The 16,543-nt window shown below is 41.2% G+C and overlaps 1 protein-coding gene across 1 annotated transcript in view; it reads right to left on the bottom strand.

The window, feature by feature from the left end:
• LOC136379614 (zinc finger protein 699-like) overlaps positions 1-16,080 on the bottom strand; it is a 142,259-nt gene extending 126,179 nt beyond the window's left edge. The window contains exons 1-5 of the mRNA XM_066347031.1: positions 15,647-16,080; positions 14,006-14,190; positions 10,901-10,953; positions 9,216-9,342; positions 7,232-7,330 (exon numbers count right to left, since the gene is read on the bottom strand). Coding sequence (XP_066203128.1) covers positions 7,232-7,330; positions 9,216-9,342; positions 10,901-10,953; positions 14,006-14,015 — 289 coding nt within the window. The 5' untranslated portion in view covers positions 14,016-14,190; positions 15,647-16,080. The remainder of the gene's footprint in view (positions 1-7,231; positions 7,331-9,215; positions 9,343-10,900; positions 10,954-14,005; positions 14,191-15,646) is intronic.
• Positions 16,081-16,543: the final 463 nt, after the last annotated feature.

Raw genomic sequence — 16,543 nt, 5'->3', positions numbered from 1 at the left:
TTCATTGCTTTCTCATATGTGCGTTGACCGTGGGGCTACAGCAGACCAAGTAACCCCTTGCTCAAGCCAGCAATCTTGGGCCCAAGCTGGTGAGGTTTACTCAAATCAGATAAGCCCACGATCAAACTGGCAACTTTGGGGTCTCGAACCTGGATCCTCTGCATCCCAGTCTGACGCTCTATCCACTGCACCACTGTCTGGTCAGGCTGTCCCAGCTTTATTTTTGAAACTGATAAGAAGATTCTATAATTAATACAGAAAGAAATGGTGAATAGAGGAGACACATATAGACTCTACTCTGGTTTGTGGATGAGCATGTCAGTACTAAGCAAATCAATCTTACATTCCTGTGGATAACAATGGGCAAGTCAGGCAATTAGATTCAATTGCAATAATCATATTGGTATTGTCTAAAAAGACCATCACTCTATTCTCCCTGAGAATTCAATCAGAAAAGAAAGCAGTGTGGATCTCCTGGAGCCACCATGAAGAGAGACAACATGCCAAGAATAGCTAATGCAAGAAGATGAACAGTCAAGACATTGAGACAGAATTCATCCGGATAATATTAATACATTTTCAGTCTGAGGATCCAGCCATGTCTGATGCCAGTTATACCCAAGGACTTTCCAGTAATCAAACCAATAAATTCCTGTTATAATTAACAAATATGGAAACAGTGACAGACAAGCCAGAGACTGGGAAAAGTTTTCTGCAATATACATATGTATGAAGCACACATTATTACATATATATAAATATATATCTCATATGTGGCATATGGAACTATTGAAATGCTCATACATAAAATAAAGTACAGGTAATAGAAGGAAACTCTTCAAAATGTAATAAAAATAGGTAAAATGCTTAAAAAGGTAACCTCATAAATGGCCAACAAGCACATAAAAAAAGTATTCAACCCTGGCCGGGTTCTCAGTTGGTTAGTGTCATCCTGACATGCCATAACTGTGTGTTCAGTCTCCGGTCAGAGCACATGCAAGAATCAACCAATGACTACATAAATAAGTGGGACAGTAAGTCTATGCTTCTCTCTCTCCTACTCTCTCCTCTCTATTCTTTTTTTCTCTAAAATCAGTAAATAAATTTTAAAACATTTTTTTAAGTACTCAACATCACTACACATCATGTAAATACAAATTAAAACCAAAGCAATATATTGCCACATTTTCTGAATGGCTAAAATCAGTGTGGGGCCCAAGTATCAGGACCAACTGTAAAGTTCATGCATTGCATTTAGGATTGTAGGTGCAATCGGCCTGACATAGTGAAATACCTACCGAAACTGTACCTGAAACCTATCCTGATCCACTAACCATATTCCCACATACAGAGCATTTACCAAGAGAAATAAGTATGTGTCTGCCAAAAGGACAATGGAAAGGCAGACACACATTAAGTAAAAAAGCCAAACACAGAACTGTACATGTTATATTTTAACATTCATATAAAGATCAAAGCTCTGGCTGGGTAGCTCAGTTTTTAGAGCATTATCCTGATACACCAAATTTGTGAGTTTCATCCCCAGTCAGGGCACCTACAAGACTCAACCAAGAAATGCATAAATAAGTGGAACAAGTCAGTCTCTCTCCTTTCCTTTCTCTCTACAATCAATAAAACAAAATTAAAATAAATCAGGAAGCAAACTAATAAATTATAATTAAAGTCAAAATCATGCTTTACTCTGTGGACCAATTACTGAGAAGGCAGATGAATAATCTTTCTGAGTGGTGGAAGTGTTCAGTTATCAGGTTGTAAACATTATGTGCAATTCCATCAAGCTGCACACTTAGGATTAGCACACTTCTGTACAGTAGTGTACAAATTCCTCAATAAAACAATAGAAAACGATGACAGGAAGTGTGGCTCCATGTAACGACTGGGATACATTCTGAGAAAGGCATCATTAGACAATTTTGTCACTGTGCAAACATATTGGAATTCACAAACAATAAGAATTTCAGCTCATTATACTCTTCCAGGACAACCATCATCCATTGCTAATTTATGTGGTGTATGCAACACAGGACTGTACTTTTAGAGATGAGGGAAAATATAATAGAAGGAAAAAGTGCAGCTAAACGTGCCTGAAGCACAAACCAATAAAGCATCATCTTAGGTTAAAAAAAAAAAAGGTAAAATCTTCTGTTTGAAGATGTCAAATGTAAATCTTCCTCCACTAAAATAAAAGACACACTCTCTGTTGCTTATCTCAGTTATATCCAATTTTCCTCACTGTCCATAGCTCTTTTTATTTTGAGATCACAGTGAACTGACACAGATGTATCTTTCCACTTGAGTAATGATATCATGGGACTGGACTGAGGAGATGACAATTAAAGCTTTGAATAGTAAAAACTGTTAATTGAAATAGAATAAACAGAGTGAAGAATATTGAATATGCAAATTCCAGTGTCAGCCATACTAGGTCAAAATGAAATGACCAATTACAAAGACAAAATACAAAAGAAATTATAAATACTCGTGTTCATATAATGATCACTGCACACTTAGCAATGAGTTAATCAGAAAAAAAACAAAAATAAAAGGACCATCCCTACCTGGATATGAAGAAACACACTTACCAAAAAAAAAAACAAAAAAAAAAAACCAAAAAAACACGAAACACACTGCCTCACTTAGTGATGGAAACAACATTTACATCTAAACCCAAATTAAAGCACCTCAGAATAGAGTGAAAATGTATTAGAGGGAAATTTATCACCTTAATAATTCATATCAGAAAATACAAACCAGAAACCATTGAGCCAACTTTCCACTTTAAAGGTGAAACACTGATATTTGCTTCTAGAGGAAATTTTCTTATACACTTATTTCTTAGCAATTTTATTTGTGTGTGAGACAGAGACAGAGAGAGGAACAGATAGGAACAAACAGAAAGGGAGAGAGAGATGAGAAGCATCAATTCTTTATGGTGGCACCTTAGTTTCCCATTGACGGTTTTCTCATATGTGCCTTAACTGGGAGGCTATAGCAGACTGAGTGACCCCTTGCTCAAGCCAGTGAACTAGTGCTCAAGCTGGTGAGCCTTGCTCGAACCATATGAACTTGTGCTCAAGCCAGCAACCTCAGGGTATTGAACCTGGGACCTCCGCATCTCAGTCTGACGATCTATCTACTGCACCACCACATAGTCAAGCTCTTCGGAATTTTGACTTGTAATAAGCAATATTTTTAAAGATGTTACCACATGGTTTATATATTCTGAATTGTGAGTTCTTAGGAGTCTTCAAAAAAATGAGGGAGAATTAACTACTTTATTAAAGTCATAGGCTGTCTCCATTGTATCAGATCTCACATGTTGCCTAAGATGTGAAAAGCTTTGCAGATGTTCCCATACATTTGCATGTTTTCTCTAGGGTTAATTCTCACATGTGTTAGAAAGTAGACAAGACAAAGGCTTTCCCACATATTCATAGGGCTTCTCCCCAGTGTGCGTCCTCATGTGAATCCTAACAACTGAGGAACAGATAAAAGCCTTTCCCTCATTTCTTACATTCATGAGGTTTCTCTCCAGTGTGAGTCTGTCCATGCACTACAAGGTGGGAGGAACTAATAAAGGCTTTCCCACACTCCTTGCATTCATAGTTTCTCTCCAGCGTGGTTTCTTACATGTCTTCGAAAGGATGAGAGACAACTGAAGGCTTTCCCACACTGTATACAATCAAAAGGCTTCTCTCCAGTGTGTATTCGGGTGTGTACAGTTAGGTCTGAAGAGTGACGAAAAGCTTTCCCACATTCCTTACATTCATAGGGCTTCTCCCCTGTGTGTGTCCTCATGTGAGTCCTAAGAGATGAGGCATAAATAAAGGCTTTCCCACATTTCTTACATTCATAAGGTTTCTCCCCAGTGTGAGTCCGTCCATGCACTGTAAGGTGGGAGGAACTAATAAAGGCTTTCCCACATTCCTTACATTTATAGGGTTTCTCCCCAGTGTGGCTTCTTACATGTCTTCGAAAGGATGAGACACAACTAAAGGCTTTCCCACACTGTAGACAGTCAAAAGGCTTCTCTCCAGTGTGCATCCGGGTGTGCACAGTCAGGTCTGAAGAGTGACGAAAGGCTTTCCCACACTCCTTACATTCATAGGGTTTCTCCCCAGTATGAGACCGGCCATGTACTATAAGGTGGGAGAAACGAGTAAAGGCTTTCCCACATTCCTTACATTTATAAGGATTCTCTCCACTGTGCAGTCTCAAGTGTGCAGTGAGAGATGAGGGACGACTGAAGGCCTTCCCACATTCCTTGCATTCAAAAGGCTTATCTCCACTGTGAATTCTCTTGTGCTCTGTGAGGGATGAAGAACAGCTGAGGGTTTTGCCACATTGCTCACATTCACAGTTTGAATGTCCAGAGTGAAGCTTCATATGTGCCCTGAAGAATGAAGAACAGCCGAAGGCTCTGGTACACTGCTGACATTTGTAGGGTTTGTCTTCCAGGGGGGTTTTCATGTGCTTCCTGAAACAGGAGGGGGAATGAAAAGCCTTCCCACACTCCCTGCACTGGTAGGGTTTGCTTCCTGTGTGCGAACTGACGTGGGTCTTCAGGAAAACATGATCCATGAAGACCTTTTTACATTCATGGCATTCATAGGATTGTACCTCAGCAGTTCTCTGGAGTACGTTAAGATTTGAAATTTGGCAGAAGTTTTTTCCACACTGGTTTTCTTGGTTACATTCATAGATGTTCTCATCCACATAATTTCTTTTAAAAAGAAAAAGTACAATATTAGTAATAAATACATTTTTACCATTAACAGTAACTGTGCCTGACCAGGTGGTGGCGCAGTGGAAAGAGCGTTGGATTGGGATGCAGAGGACCCAGGTTTGAGACCCCGAGGTCACCAGCTTGAGCGCAGGCTCATCTGGTTTGAGCAAAAGCCCACCAGCTTGGACCCAAGGTCGCTGGCTCCAACAAGGGGCTACTCGGTCTGCTGAAGGCCCGCGGTCAAGGCACATACGAGAAAGCAATCAATGAACAATAAGGTGTTGCAACACGCAATGAAAAACTAATGGTTGATGCTTCTCATCTCTTTCCATTCCTGTCTGTCTGTCCCTGTCTATCCCTCTCTCTGACTCACTCTCTGTCTCTGTAAAAAAATAAAATAAAAAAAATAAAAAACAGTAACTGTACATGTTTTGCACTCTCTGTGGTTCTAAGCTGAAACTCCTCAGAGAGAGGCTATACAATAGCTGGTAGTTATCAGTTTGTTGGGTTTTTTAATTCTTTTGCAAGTAAGAGAATGGGAATAAACAGACTTCTGCATGCGCCCTGACTGGGATCCACCAGGCAACCCCCATCTGTGGCTGATGCATTGCCAATCAGGAGCCATGCTCGCAACTGAGCTACTTATAGAACCTGAGGCAGAGGCTGCAGAGTCACATCACATCCAGGGGTGATGCATTCAAACCAATGGAGCGATAGCTACAGCAGTCTGAGAGAGAGAGAGAGGGAAAGAAAAAGAGGAAGTGATGGGGAAGCAGTTTGTTGCTTTTCCTGTGTGCCCTGACTGGGAATTAAACCTGGGACATCCATATATCAGGCCAATGCTCTACCACAACACCAACAGGCCAGGCATTTTTTATTTTTTTTAATTAAATTTAACGAGGTGACAACGATCAATAGACACATAGGTTTCACAGAACATTTTTACAGCATTTTAAGTGTTACTTGCATTATGTATCAGTGACTTTTTGACTTAAGGGATTTTTTTCATAACTGCTTACAACTGAAGTATATCAAAGATCACAGTCTCATTTGTAGAAGAAAATATCAGTAAAAATTTTTTATGAAATCCAACTTTTGACAAGTTTTATATATGTGTTCTTTATATTTTGTGACATTTTAAGATGCTCTTCTGGGGCACTTTTTACCTGTATATGAATGGAACTCACCTTAAATGTCTCTCATGGTTTTTGTTCTTACAGTCAATACCATGGTTTTCCCACTTTTTATATAAAATAGATGACTGTGCACCATTCCTCTTGAATCTTACTATTTCCTGTTCAATAGATACTGTTTCTTCATAAATATCTTGTGAAGTGACAGATTTATTAGTCTTAGGTTGAGTGTCAAAATCTGAAATGAAAAGTAAAGTCACCTTTGAACATAGGACTTTCACAGTGTGGCTCGCTCAAGACTCTGCTTCAAGCCTGACCAGGCGGTGGCGCAGTGGATAGAGCATCAAACTGGGATGCGGAAGACCCAGGTTCAAGACCCCAAGGTCACCAGCTTGAGCGTGGGCTTATCTGGTTTGAGCAAGAACTCACTAACTTGAGCCCAAGGTTGCTGGCTCGAGCAACGGGTTACTCGGTCTGCTTAAGGCCCTCGGTCAAGGCACATTTAAGAAAGCAATCAATGAACTACTAAGGTGCCACAACAAAAAACTGATAATTGATGCTTCTCATCTCTCTGCGTTCCTGTCTGTCTGTCCCTGTCTATCCCTCTCTCTGACTCTCTGTTTCTGTAAAAAAAAAATTTTGTAAAAAAAAAAAGACTCTGCTTCTAAGCACAAGGGTCAAATGATAATCAACTGAATGAGAAATAATTCCATGAAGATTGATGGATAGTAAAAACAACAAGGTATGATTGGAAGAACAACACAAATAGGAATAGGCTCTCGCCAGCTGGCTCAGTGGTAGAGCGTCGGCCCGGAATGTGAAAGTCACAGGTTTGATTCCCAGCCAACGCACAAAGGAGAAGCACCCATCTACTTCTCTACCCTTCCCCTTTGTTTCTATCTCTCTCTTCTTCTCCCACAGCCAAGGCTCCATCGGAGCAAGTTGGCCCGGGAGCTGAGGATGACTCCATGGGCTCTGCCTCAGGCGCTAGAATGGCTCCGATTGCATTAAAGTAATGCTCCAGAGGGACTGAGCATAGCTCCCTGGTGGGCATGCCGGGTGGATTCCAGTCAGGGCCATGCAGAAGTCTGTCTGCCTGCCTCCATGCTGCTTCTCACTTTGGAAAAATACAAAAAACAGGAACACAGTAAAATGTACATGACCAAATACCAACTTACAAAAAGAAACAAGGAAAGTCTTTTCAAAAACAAGAAAGACTGTTAATAAAATGTCAAATAGTGATCAATGGTGTATGGGGAAAATATCTCAGACAAAACAGCTGTTTGACTTTCACTTGATTTTTCCAAATGAATACCTTCCAACCTAGACAGTTTCTCCCAAGAACTCTTACCTTCCTGGCACTCCCCCTGGACAGGCCCTCTCTTTGTCATCTCCAGGTCCTCCTCCTGCTTCCACTGGAAGATCAGCCAGGGTATATGCAGTGTGTACCCTGTTAAAGCAGAGAGGCATGTCACAAATATATCCAGGAGACAAGGCTGACATTTTGGTCTTCTGATTCTGCAAACTTAGCATCAAGTGTGACTTTAATTGCAACAAAATGTTTAACAGAAATATGTTTATGAAAGAGAAGTAGCAACAAAGCCTCTGATGTCTAAAACTGATCTGAACCTTGGCTGGATAGCTCAGTTGGCTAGACCATAGTCCCAAAGCATAGAGGTTGCAAATTCGATCCCCGGTCAGGGCACATATAGAAAGATGTTGATGTTCCTGCCTCTTTCTTTCTCTCTCTATTCCACTCTCGCTAAAGTCAATAAGTAAAAATTAAAAACTGATCTGACATTCATATCTAATGTTTAGCATATAAGACTGGTCTAATTCTTACAGCCAGGACATTTTGTACTCCTGCTGAACATGAGTAATCTCACAGAATACCAATCTTACACAAGGTTACTCTGAGATCATGGTAAAGAGGAAAACAAGGGAAAGGTCCACCCACATGGCTGGACAGTCATTCTCTTTAGAATTTATCCGAAGAAGTTGGAAACATGCCCACACAACACCTGCACACACATTTATAGCAGCTTTATTCAAAATTGCCAATACTTGCTGGCAGCAAAGATGTCTTTCTTTAGGTGAATGGATGAATAAAAATCTAGAAGATTGAGTAAAAGGCATGAAAAAACTTTAAATGCGTTACTAACTGAATAAAACCAATGTAAAAATGGTACATACTGTAAAACTTCAAATACATAACTTTTTCAAAAAGAGAAAACAGTTGACACAGTAAAAAGAGCAGTAGTGCCTGATGAGGCAGTGGCACAGTGGATAGAGTGTTAGTCTGGGATGCGGAAGGACCCAGGTTCAAGACCCCAAGGTTGCCAGCTTGAATGCGGGTTCATTGATTTAAGCAAAAGCTCACCAGCTTAAACCCAAGGTCGCTGGATCAAGCAAGGGGTCACTCAGTCTGCTGAAGGCCCACGGTCAAGGCATGTATGAGAAAGCAATCAATAAACAACTAAGGTGTCGCAACAAAAAACTGACGATTGATGCTTCTCATCTTTCTCCATTCCTGTCTGTCTGTCCCTGTCTATCCCTCTGACTCTCTCTCTCTCTCTCTCTCTCTCTCTCTCTCTCTCGGTAAAAAACAAAAAACAAACAAACAAAAACCCCCAAAACAGCAATAGTTGCCAGGGGATGAGTCAGCCAAAGAGGACTTTTAGGACAGTGAAACTATCTGCATGATATTACAGCAGTGGGTGTACGTCATCGCATATTTGTTCAAACAACAAAGGTACAACAGCAAGAGTGAAGCCTAATGGAAGCTATGGACTCTAGGTGATGATCATGTGTCAGCGCAGGCTCATCAACTGTGACAAATGCAGGACTCTGGTGGTGTGTGCTGACAGTGGGGAGGCTGTGCATGGGGAGGTAAGGGGTATATGGTAAATCTCTGTATCTTCCATTCAGTTTGGCTGTGAACCTAAAACTGCTCTGAAAATAAATAAACATATTTGTTAAAAGTTTTATGTCTACCTAGAATGTCAGAATGTTGCTTAATTTGAAAATAGGGTCATTGCAGATGTAATCAAGTTAAGATGAAGTTACACTCCCTGTGTCCCTCCCTGAAGTCTATGCCCACACTTTCAATGCTCCATAAGCCTTGAGGCTTTTAATCACAATAAAAAGGCAATTCAACACACAGATGTTTTTCATGGTCAAGCCACTACACTATATGTTTCTTGGGGTTCCTGACTGTGTCTGTCATATTTACCAATGTATCTTATTCCTCAGCCCAAATCCTATAATAAAGAATAAGTTCAATCTGTCAGATTTCTTTTCGAAACAACTGAACCTAGGAATGCTGTCAATCTTACCTAGTGAGGCCAGGTTCTGGAAGGTTTCCAGCATCACATCTCTGTAGAGGCTCCTCTGAGCGAGATCCAGCAAAGCCCACTCCTCCTGGCTGAAGTCTACAGCCACATCCTCAAAGACTACTGGGTCCTGAAACATCCCACATATTCTGTTCAGAAAGGTGCCAATCCCTTGTGTTCAGGAGGATGGAGGATGGTGACAATACGGGGCACAGAGAATCCATTCACAGGACATTTGAAGGCTGTGTGGTCTTCTAACATCAACCCTGGGACTCAGCCATCAGATAGATCTCTTTCTCTTTCCCCCACACATCCTCCTGACTAAAAAAGTCCTGTATCACTGGTATTACAACACTTCTAAAACATTAAGTTTCTCTCCCTATTGTTTGATGAAAAAAATTCCGGTCTTACTATGATCCAGAACAATCCAGACCATATAGCTAAAATGAGAGAAATGCTCTCAATAAAATACAGAAGTTCCTCAAATGACTTCCTTTTGTTATAATATTGATGAGATGTGTGGGAACCTTACCCTTGTTTATATCAATCAGTCTATAGGGAAACTGGTTTTATTTATTGTTGTTTTCCATAAAAACACAGAAATTACTAACAATGTTAAGTGAGGACTTAGTGTTTTGTGGGTTTTTTTGTGACAGAGACAGAGAGAGGGACAGATAAGGACAGACAGGATGGAAGAGAGATGAGAAGCATCAACTCTTCATTGTGGCACCTTAGTTTTTCATTGATAACTTTGTCATATTTGACTTGACTGGGCTCTACAGCAGACGGAGCGACCCCTTGCTCAAGCCAGTGACCTTGGGCTCAAGCTGGTGAGCCATGCTCAAACCAGATGAGCATGTGCTCAAGTGGGCGACCTTAAGATTTTGAACCTGGGTCCTCTGGGTCCCAGTCAGAAGCTCTATCTACTGTGCCACCACCTGGTCAGGGAAGTGATGACTTAGTTTTAATTTCAACCATGACACTACAATTCTTTGTTCCACAAACAGTTATCACCTGCTTCCTTCTTTCCCACTATAGTGATCAGTGCAACATGAAACACTGGGTCAAATCTGGATGAGGTTTTAATGAATAAAAACACAATGTGTGATGCACAAGAATGAATTCACAATGGAAGAACATTTAAATATTAGAATCAAAACACTCAAAATCCCAGAAGAAGACAGAGGCACTAAAATCTTAGACATTTCTTTTAGCAGTATTTTTTCTGAAAGATCTTCTTGAGGAAGGAGAAAATTTAAAAACTGGACCACATCAATTAAAAAGTTTTCCCCAGCATAGAAAACTATCAACAAAATAGAAAGGCAACTCACTGAATGGGAAAACATTCTCACAGATATATCTGTTAAGAAATTAATATCCAATATTTAAAGAACTTGTAAAATTCAACACCAAAAAAAAAAAAAAAATACACATACAATCCAGCCCTGGCCAAGTGGCTCAGTGGAAAAAGCATCAATCTGGCATGCTAGAGGTCATAGGTTCAACCACAAGTCTGGGTACATATGGAAAGAATAAATAAATACACAAGCAAATGGAACAGCTAAGTGACATACAGTACTTTTTATGTGGCCCAACACAGAAACAAGTTGCTGATCCCTGTTCCAAACAATCAGCTAGACAAACTAGTGAAATGGAAATATTCTTTCTGGGAATTAGCTCTTACCGACCTGTGGCATGCTTTTCTGGAACTCGGCAGGGCTTCTTTCCTCACCCATGTTCCCTTCATGGAGAAAACAGAGTGCTGAGAAGTTACACCTGAGGCAGGAGAGTCATGATCATCTAGGTCTCCCCACAATTCACACAATCATGAGCCAGGATGCTGCAGCACACTATAAGGGTCCATACCCCTCAAACTTCCCCACACATACACACACACACACATGCAGACACACAATATTCTCATACATATATTCATAGGCCCGAGACACCAAAGCCAATACACACTGATAATGTAAGAAGCGGGTGTAATCTTACCTCATCTAGAACTAGAAAACTATTATTGGGTTCTTGTTGAGTTTTTTTTTCTTTACTTTTTTTTATGTTTAAAAGTCTCATTTTGCAAGTAAGTTCACTGCTGCCTAAAAGTTTAGTTGGCAGTTTGCCTATGATAATTAAAAGCATAAAATGTATCAGGCAATACCTTCAAGCTTCAGAATATACTACTAAGAATATACACTGTCTCAAACCCAAGAAAGCACTGACTTAAATACCACTTTTGGGTGCTCCATTCCCAATATTACTCCTGCACCCCTTGGCAGGCTAACACACATTATTGCTCAGTCCCTGATCAAAGGGATCCCTCCATGGACTGCAGGGTCCCTGAAACATGGTTTTAAAAAAGAGCATCAACTGCCTATATTCCACACATGGGGGGAGGGACAGAGAAGACTTCCATGCTGTAATTCTGCTGCAAAGGTTTAGTTCAGGAGTCCCCAAACTTTTTACACAGGGGGCCAGTTCACTGTCCCTCAGACCTTTAGAGGGCCAGACTATAAAAAAAATCTATGAACAAATCCCTATAAACACTGCACATATCTTATTTTAAAGTTAAAAAAAAAAAAAAGGGAACAAATACAATATTTAAAATAAAGAACAAGTAAATTTAAATCAACAAACTGACCAGTATTTCATTGGGAACTATGGCCTGCTTCTGGCTAATGAAACGGTCAATGTGCTCCTCTCATTGACCACCAATGAAAGAGGTGTCCCTTCTGGAAGTGCAGCGGGGACAGATAAATGGCCTCGGGGGCCACATGTGGCCCGCGGGCCATAGTTTGGGGACCCCTGGTTTAGTTGTACAGAAGCAGCAGCAGAAAAATACTTAAGTTAGCAGAGTGTAGCTCATCTCATAGCAATATTTACAGCACTGGTGCACAAATTCCAAATAATGAAAACACAACTGTTCCTTCCACTGCAGTGGATCAAGTATGTATTTTAAAGCCAATAAAAACTGTGATATTCTTTACTATATTAATAACATGTTCCATTTGAGCAACCATGATGTGAGAATGACTGTGAAGAGATGCCCATATCTTTGCAAAGAAATTACTTATTTTTCATAGGAACTCTGCAAATTATATTATTACTACTAATTAATACATACTTCAGGAATCTTACAGTCAATTAACTACACACTCAATGTCACCCAATTAGAGAGCCACTCTGTCAGGTGTGTATGCAGGTCTATTTATCTTCAAAGCTGAAATGCCCAGTGAGTATATTTCTGAACATACACTTATAATTTCAAAGTTAGTGAGGACATTATTCCCTAACATTACCAGGGTCTGGCCTAGAACTTTGTTGGGCACATTATGCAGAATAGACAAATGAAGTATTCTATTCAAATGTTTAATCTTTGAATACCTTCTCTTGACTAAACCTATGTCTTGAGCAAGGCAGTTTCCCTTAAGGCCCCTACCTGCTGCTCCTTCATTTCATATTCACTTAGGTAGCATTTCCCCTGATCCCACCACATGCAGTCACAGGATACAGCACTAAACAAAACAGAAGAACCCTGAAACACATGGACTTTTTTTTTCAGGAAAGGCAGTAATTAACAAACTGTCAGGTGTTGACAGATGTTATATTAAAATGAAGAACATTATAGGGATAAGGAGATGCACACATATTTCTCTGTGAGTCAGAATGACTCATATGGCAGAACAGAAGCAGAAAATTAAAATCACTGTTTCTTATAACACTGGAAATTCACAGCTGGTGTGGTGTGTATATATTTATAAAATTAGAAATATCCTCAAATCCCAGAGGGGAAAAAAATCAGTATCAATTAGCTAACCACTGAAGGTTGGGAAAAGAACACCATATAGGATTAGAAAAAAAAGTGAAGGCCTGACCTGTGGTGGCGCAGTGGATAAAGCATCAACCTGGAAACGCTGAGGTTGCCGGTTCAAAAAAACCCTGGGCTTGCCTGGTCAAGGCACATATGGGAGTTGATGCTTCCTGCTCCCCCCCCCCCTTCTCTCTCTCACTCTCTCTCCCCTCGCTATAATAAATAAATAAAAAAAATATTTTAAAAAATGCAAAAAAAAAAAAAAAAGAAAAGAAAAAAAAGTGAAAACAAGGCCCAATTAATGACACTTTCAAAACTAATAAAAAGAATCAGAAAAGCCAGCAATGCATCCTTTGAAAACTACTGAGGTCAAGAAACCCATAGCAATTTTCTTTATCAACAGAGCCCTGACAAAAGGAGTTATGAATTAGTCATAATTACATTACAAAAAGACTGCAACAAAAAAAATGATGGGGATATGGAAATGTACAAGTAATTAATTAATTTTAGTAGAGAGTACAACTTTCCAGCAATGATCTAAAATAAATACAACACTTGACTATATCCAGTCATTATAGAAAAAAACTCAGCAGTTTAAAACACACCCACAAATGAAACAGAAGTTTCAAATCGTTTTATCAGGTGGCTCACCAAATAAATAAAAATTTTAATATTTTATTATAGGGGTGGAAATACTGTTTTCTCAAGTATTTCCAAAAGCAGAAAATTGCAATTAACAAAAATCTCTTACACATTAGTGCAAATAATATAATATCAGTACAGTCAACAAATGAAGAATAAATATATTAATCACAAATGACATTCATTTTGTCCTAAGAATAAAATGTGGGTAAAAATGGAATCATTAGGCCCTGGCCCATTGGCTCAGTGTAGAAGGTCGGCCCCATGTGTCGACTTCGGTCAGCATACAGGAGAAGCAACCACCTGCTTCTCCACCCCTTGCCCCCACTCCTCTCCTCACCTGCAGCCATGGCTCAATGGTTAGAGCAAGTTGGCCCCCACTGCTGAGGATGGCTTCATGGCCTCACCACAGGCACTAAAATAGCTCAGTTGTCCCATGGAGCTGTGGCCCCAGATGGGCAGAGCATCGCCCCTTACTGGTCTGGGGTTATGCAGGAGTCTGTTGGTCAGCCTCCCTATCTCTCACTTAATAAAAAAAAAAAAGAATTAAAATGTTATCAAAATGGAATAGATTTATATAATTCACCTTATTAACAGAAAAAAGTCACATGACTCATCCCCTTCAATACAAAGAAGTGACTGTCTAGAATGTTCATTGGTTATAACAATTTAACCCATCAAAAGTAGAAGGGAACACGTTTTACTAGAAAAAGAGTATCTACAAACATACAATAAACATTGTATTTAATGGTGAAATGGTAGAATAATTCCCTCTGGAATCTGGAACAAGGCAAAGATATAAATTCTATGCTATTCAACATGAACTGGATGGAGGTCCTGGCAAGTGCACTAAAGAAATACAAGGTACAAGGTAAAAAACAGCTAAAACTGGCAGATGATCAGTTTATGTGTGAAAGTCAAAAATGATCTACACACTAATTGATTACAATGGATAGCTGCATTCTCTGACAATGGTTACAAATATACTTAATAATTAGTTCACTTGTATGCATCTGGATATAATGTAGCAAACAGGTGTCCACAGGCAGGGTAAAGATTAAATAATTTTTTTTTTTTTTTTTTTTACAGAGACAGAGAGAGATGAGAAGCATCAACCATCAGTTTTTTGTTGTGACACCTTAGTTGTTCATTGATTTCTTTCTCATATGTGCCTTGACAATGGGACTACAGCAGACCGAGTAACCCCTTGCTCCAGCCAGCGACCTTGGGTCCAAGCTGGTGAGCTTTGCTCAAACCAGATGAAACCGCGCTCAAGCTGGCGACCTCCGGGTCTCGAACCTGGGTCCTCTGAATTCAGTTCGATGCTCTATCCACTGCAACACCACCTGGTCAGGCAAGGTTAAGTAATATCTTGTATGGCCAGTAGTCGCCGCAGTCGTGGCCATGCAGGTGCAGGTTCTCATTGGAATCAGGCAGACAATAAAGAAACAGTGGAGCCAAAAATGGTGGGCCACTCCTTTACTAAAGTCACACGCCAGCCAATGAGCAACACACACAGGGAACACACTTTCCTTTCACTCAGGGCTCCCAAAGCCACTGACACATTATCCGGTTCCACACCCAGGAGAAGCTTCTTCAGTTCCTCCTAGAATCAAAGGCCACACCAGTCTCTGTGGAGTTCGCAAAAGCCCCTCAAGTCTGGTTCCCACCTACACACCTTAATTCTCTCTGTTCTCACTTTGCAAACATGGCTCATTCCTCTTCCTTTCCTTCTTTCTTCAAAACTTTCTGGCGCAAAAACCTCTCCCCCAGCAAACAGCAAAACAATGGCCCTTCCCAAGCAGGAAGGTATTCTGCAACATTACAGACCACATATACCTGTCGTTGCCCAGACCCCAATGCTAGCTATAAGCAAGCAAACATAAAATTCATATTTTAGAAACTTATGACCAACATATCTCCTGCACCAGAAGGGAAGAGGAGAGGGCGCAGTGGAACCGATTGCCAGCCCCTTGCTCACCGGACACGCCGAAATCTGCCGATCGGCGCAGAGACGACCAGGTGAGGTTCTCGTCCCCAGGACAAGAAAAGCAGGGATGCTTTTCCTTTCTGGAAAGAGAGCAGAGGACGCGTCTAGAGGGGGAATTATAAATATAAGGGTTGTTCTCCACTTCCCTTTGCTCTCACCCGACTGTACCCAGCCTAGAGTGCCCGATTCAGGGAGTTGGGGACGAGCAGCAACAGCCACGAGCGGAGCGGGCCAGGGCTCTGAGGTAAAGTGGCGGCAATCCGAGGCCCCGGTGCGGGGGTCCCAGCGGCGGCCACCCTCAGATCTCTGGCTTCCCCAAGGCCAAACTCTCCGCCGCCGGCACCGGACCTGAGGCAGGGCCGACCCAAGCCGGGAAAATTGCAGACCCAGCTGAATACTGAGCTCAGACAAGAGCGAGGATGCAAGAAGACAGAGCCCACGGCGCACGCACGCGCAAAAGCACACTTTTGCTTCCGGTTTTGGGGCGGTGCTTAGAAAAGGGGCGGGGCTTCGGGTGCTGGCAAATGAAGGTACCAGGGGCGGGAGGGACAGGGAGGCGCGGAGAAACAAGGAGAGGGGCGGGGGAGTTGGGCAGCAGCCACTTCCAAGGTAGAGTGGAGACCTGTTAGTTTCCTCCCCGGAGAGATGAGCTGTTGGGATTGGATGAAGTTGGGACCGAACTAGGGCGGGCTTGGGGAGATTGGGGCTACAGGCAGGGTTAGATTTAGGGCCTCCTATTCAGGCTCTCAAGAGTCACAGACTTTGGACACAAAATTTAAGCCTGTACGAATCCATGAGATTGCCTTTCCATTCACTGTCCTCTCATTAGGCCTTTCATTGCTTTATTGATAACTGATCAGTGGTCCCCAACCCCCCTTTCTTTCTGCA

This window comes from Saccopteryx leptura, chromosome 1, assembly GCF_036850995.1.
Source record: "Saccopteryx leptura isolate mSacLep1 chromosome 1, mSacLep1_pri_phased_curated, whole genome shotgun sequence".
Taxonomy (NCBI): domain Eukaryota; kingdom Metazoa; phylum Chordata; class Mammalia; order Chiroptera; family Emballonuridae; genus Saccopteryx; species Saccopteryx leptura.
This window is presented reverse-complemented; position numbering and strand designations above follow the sequence as displayed.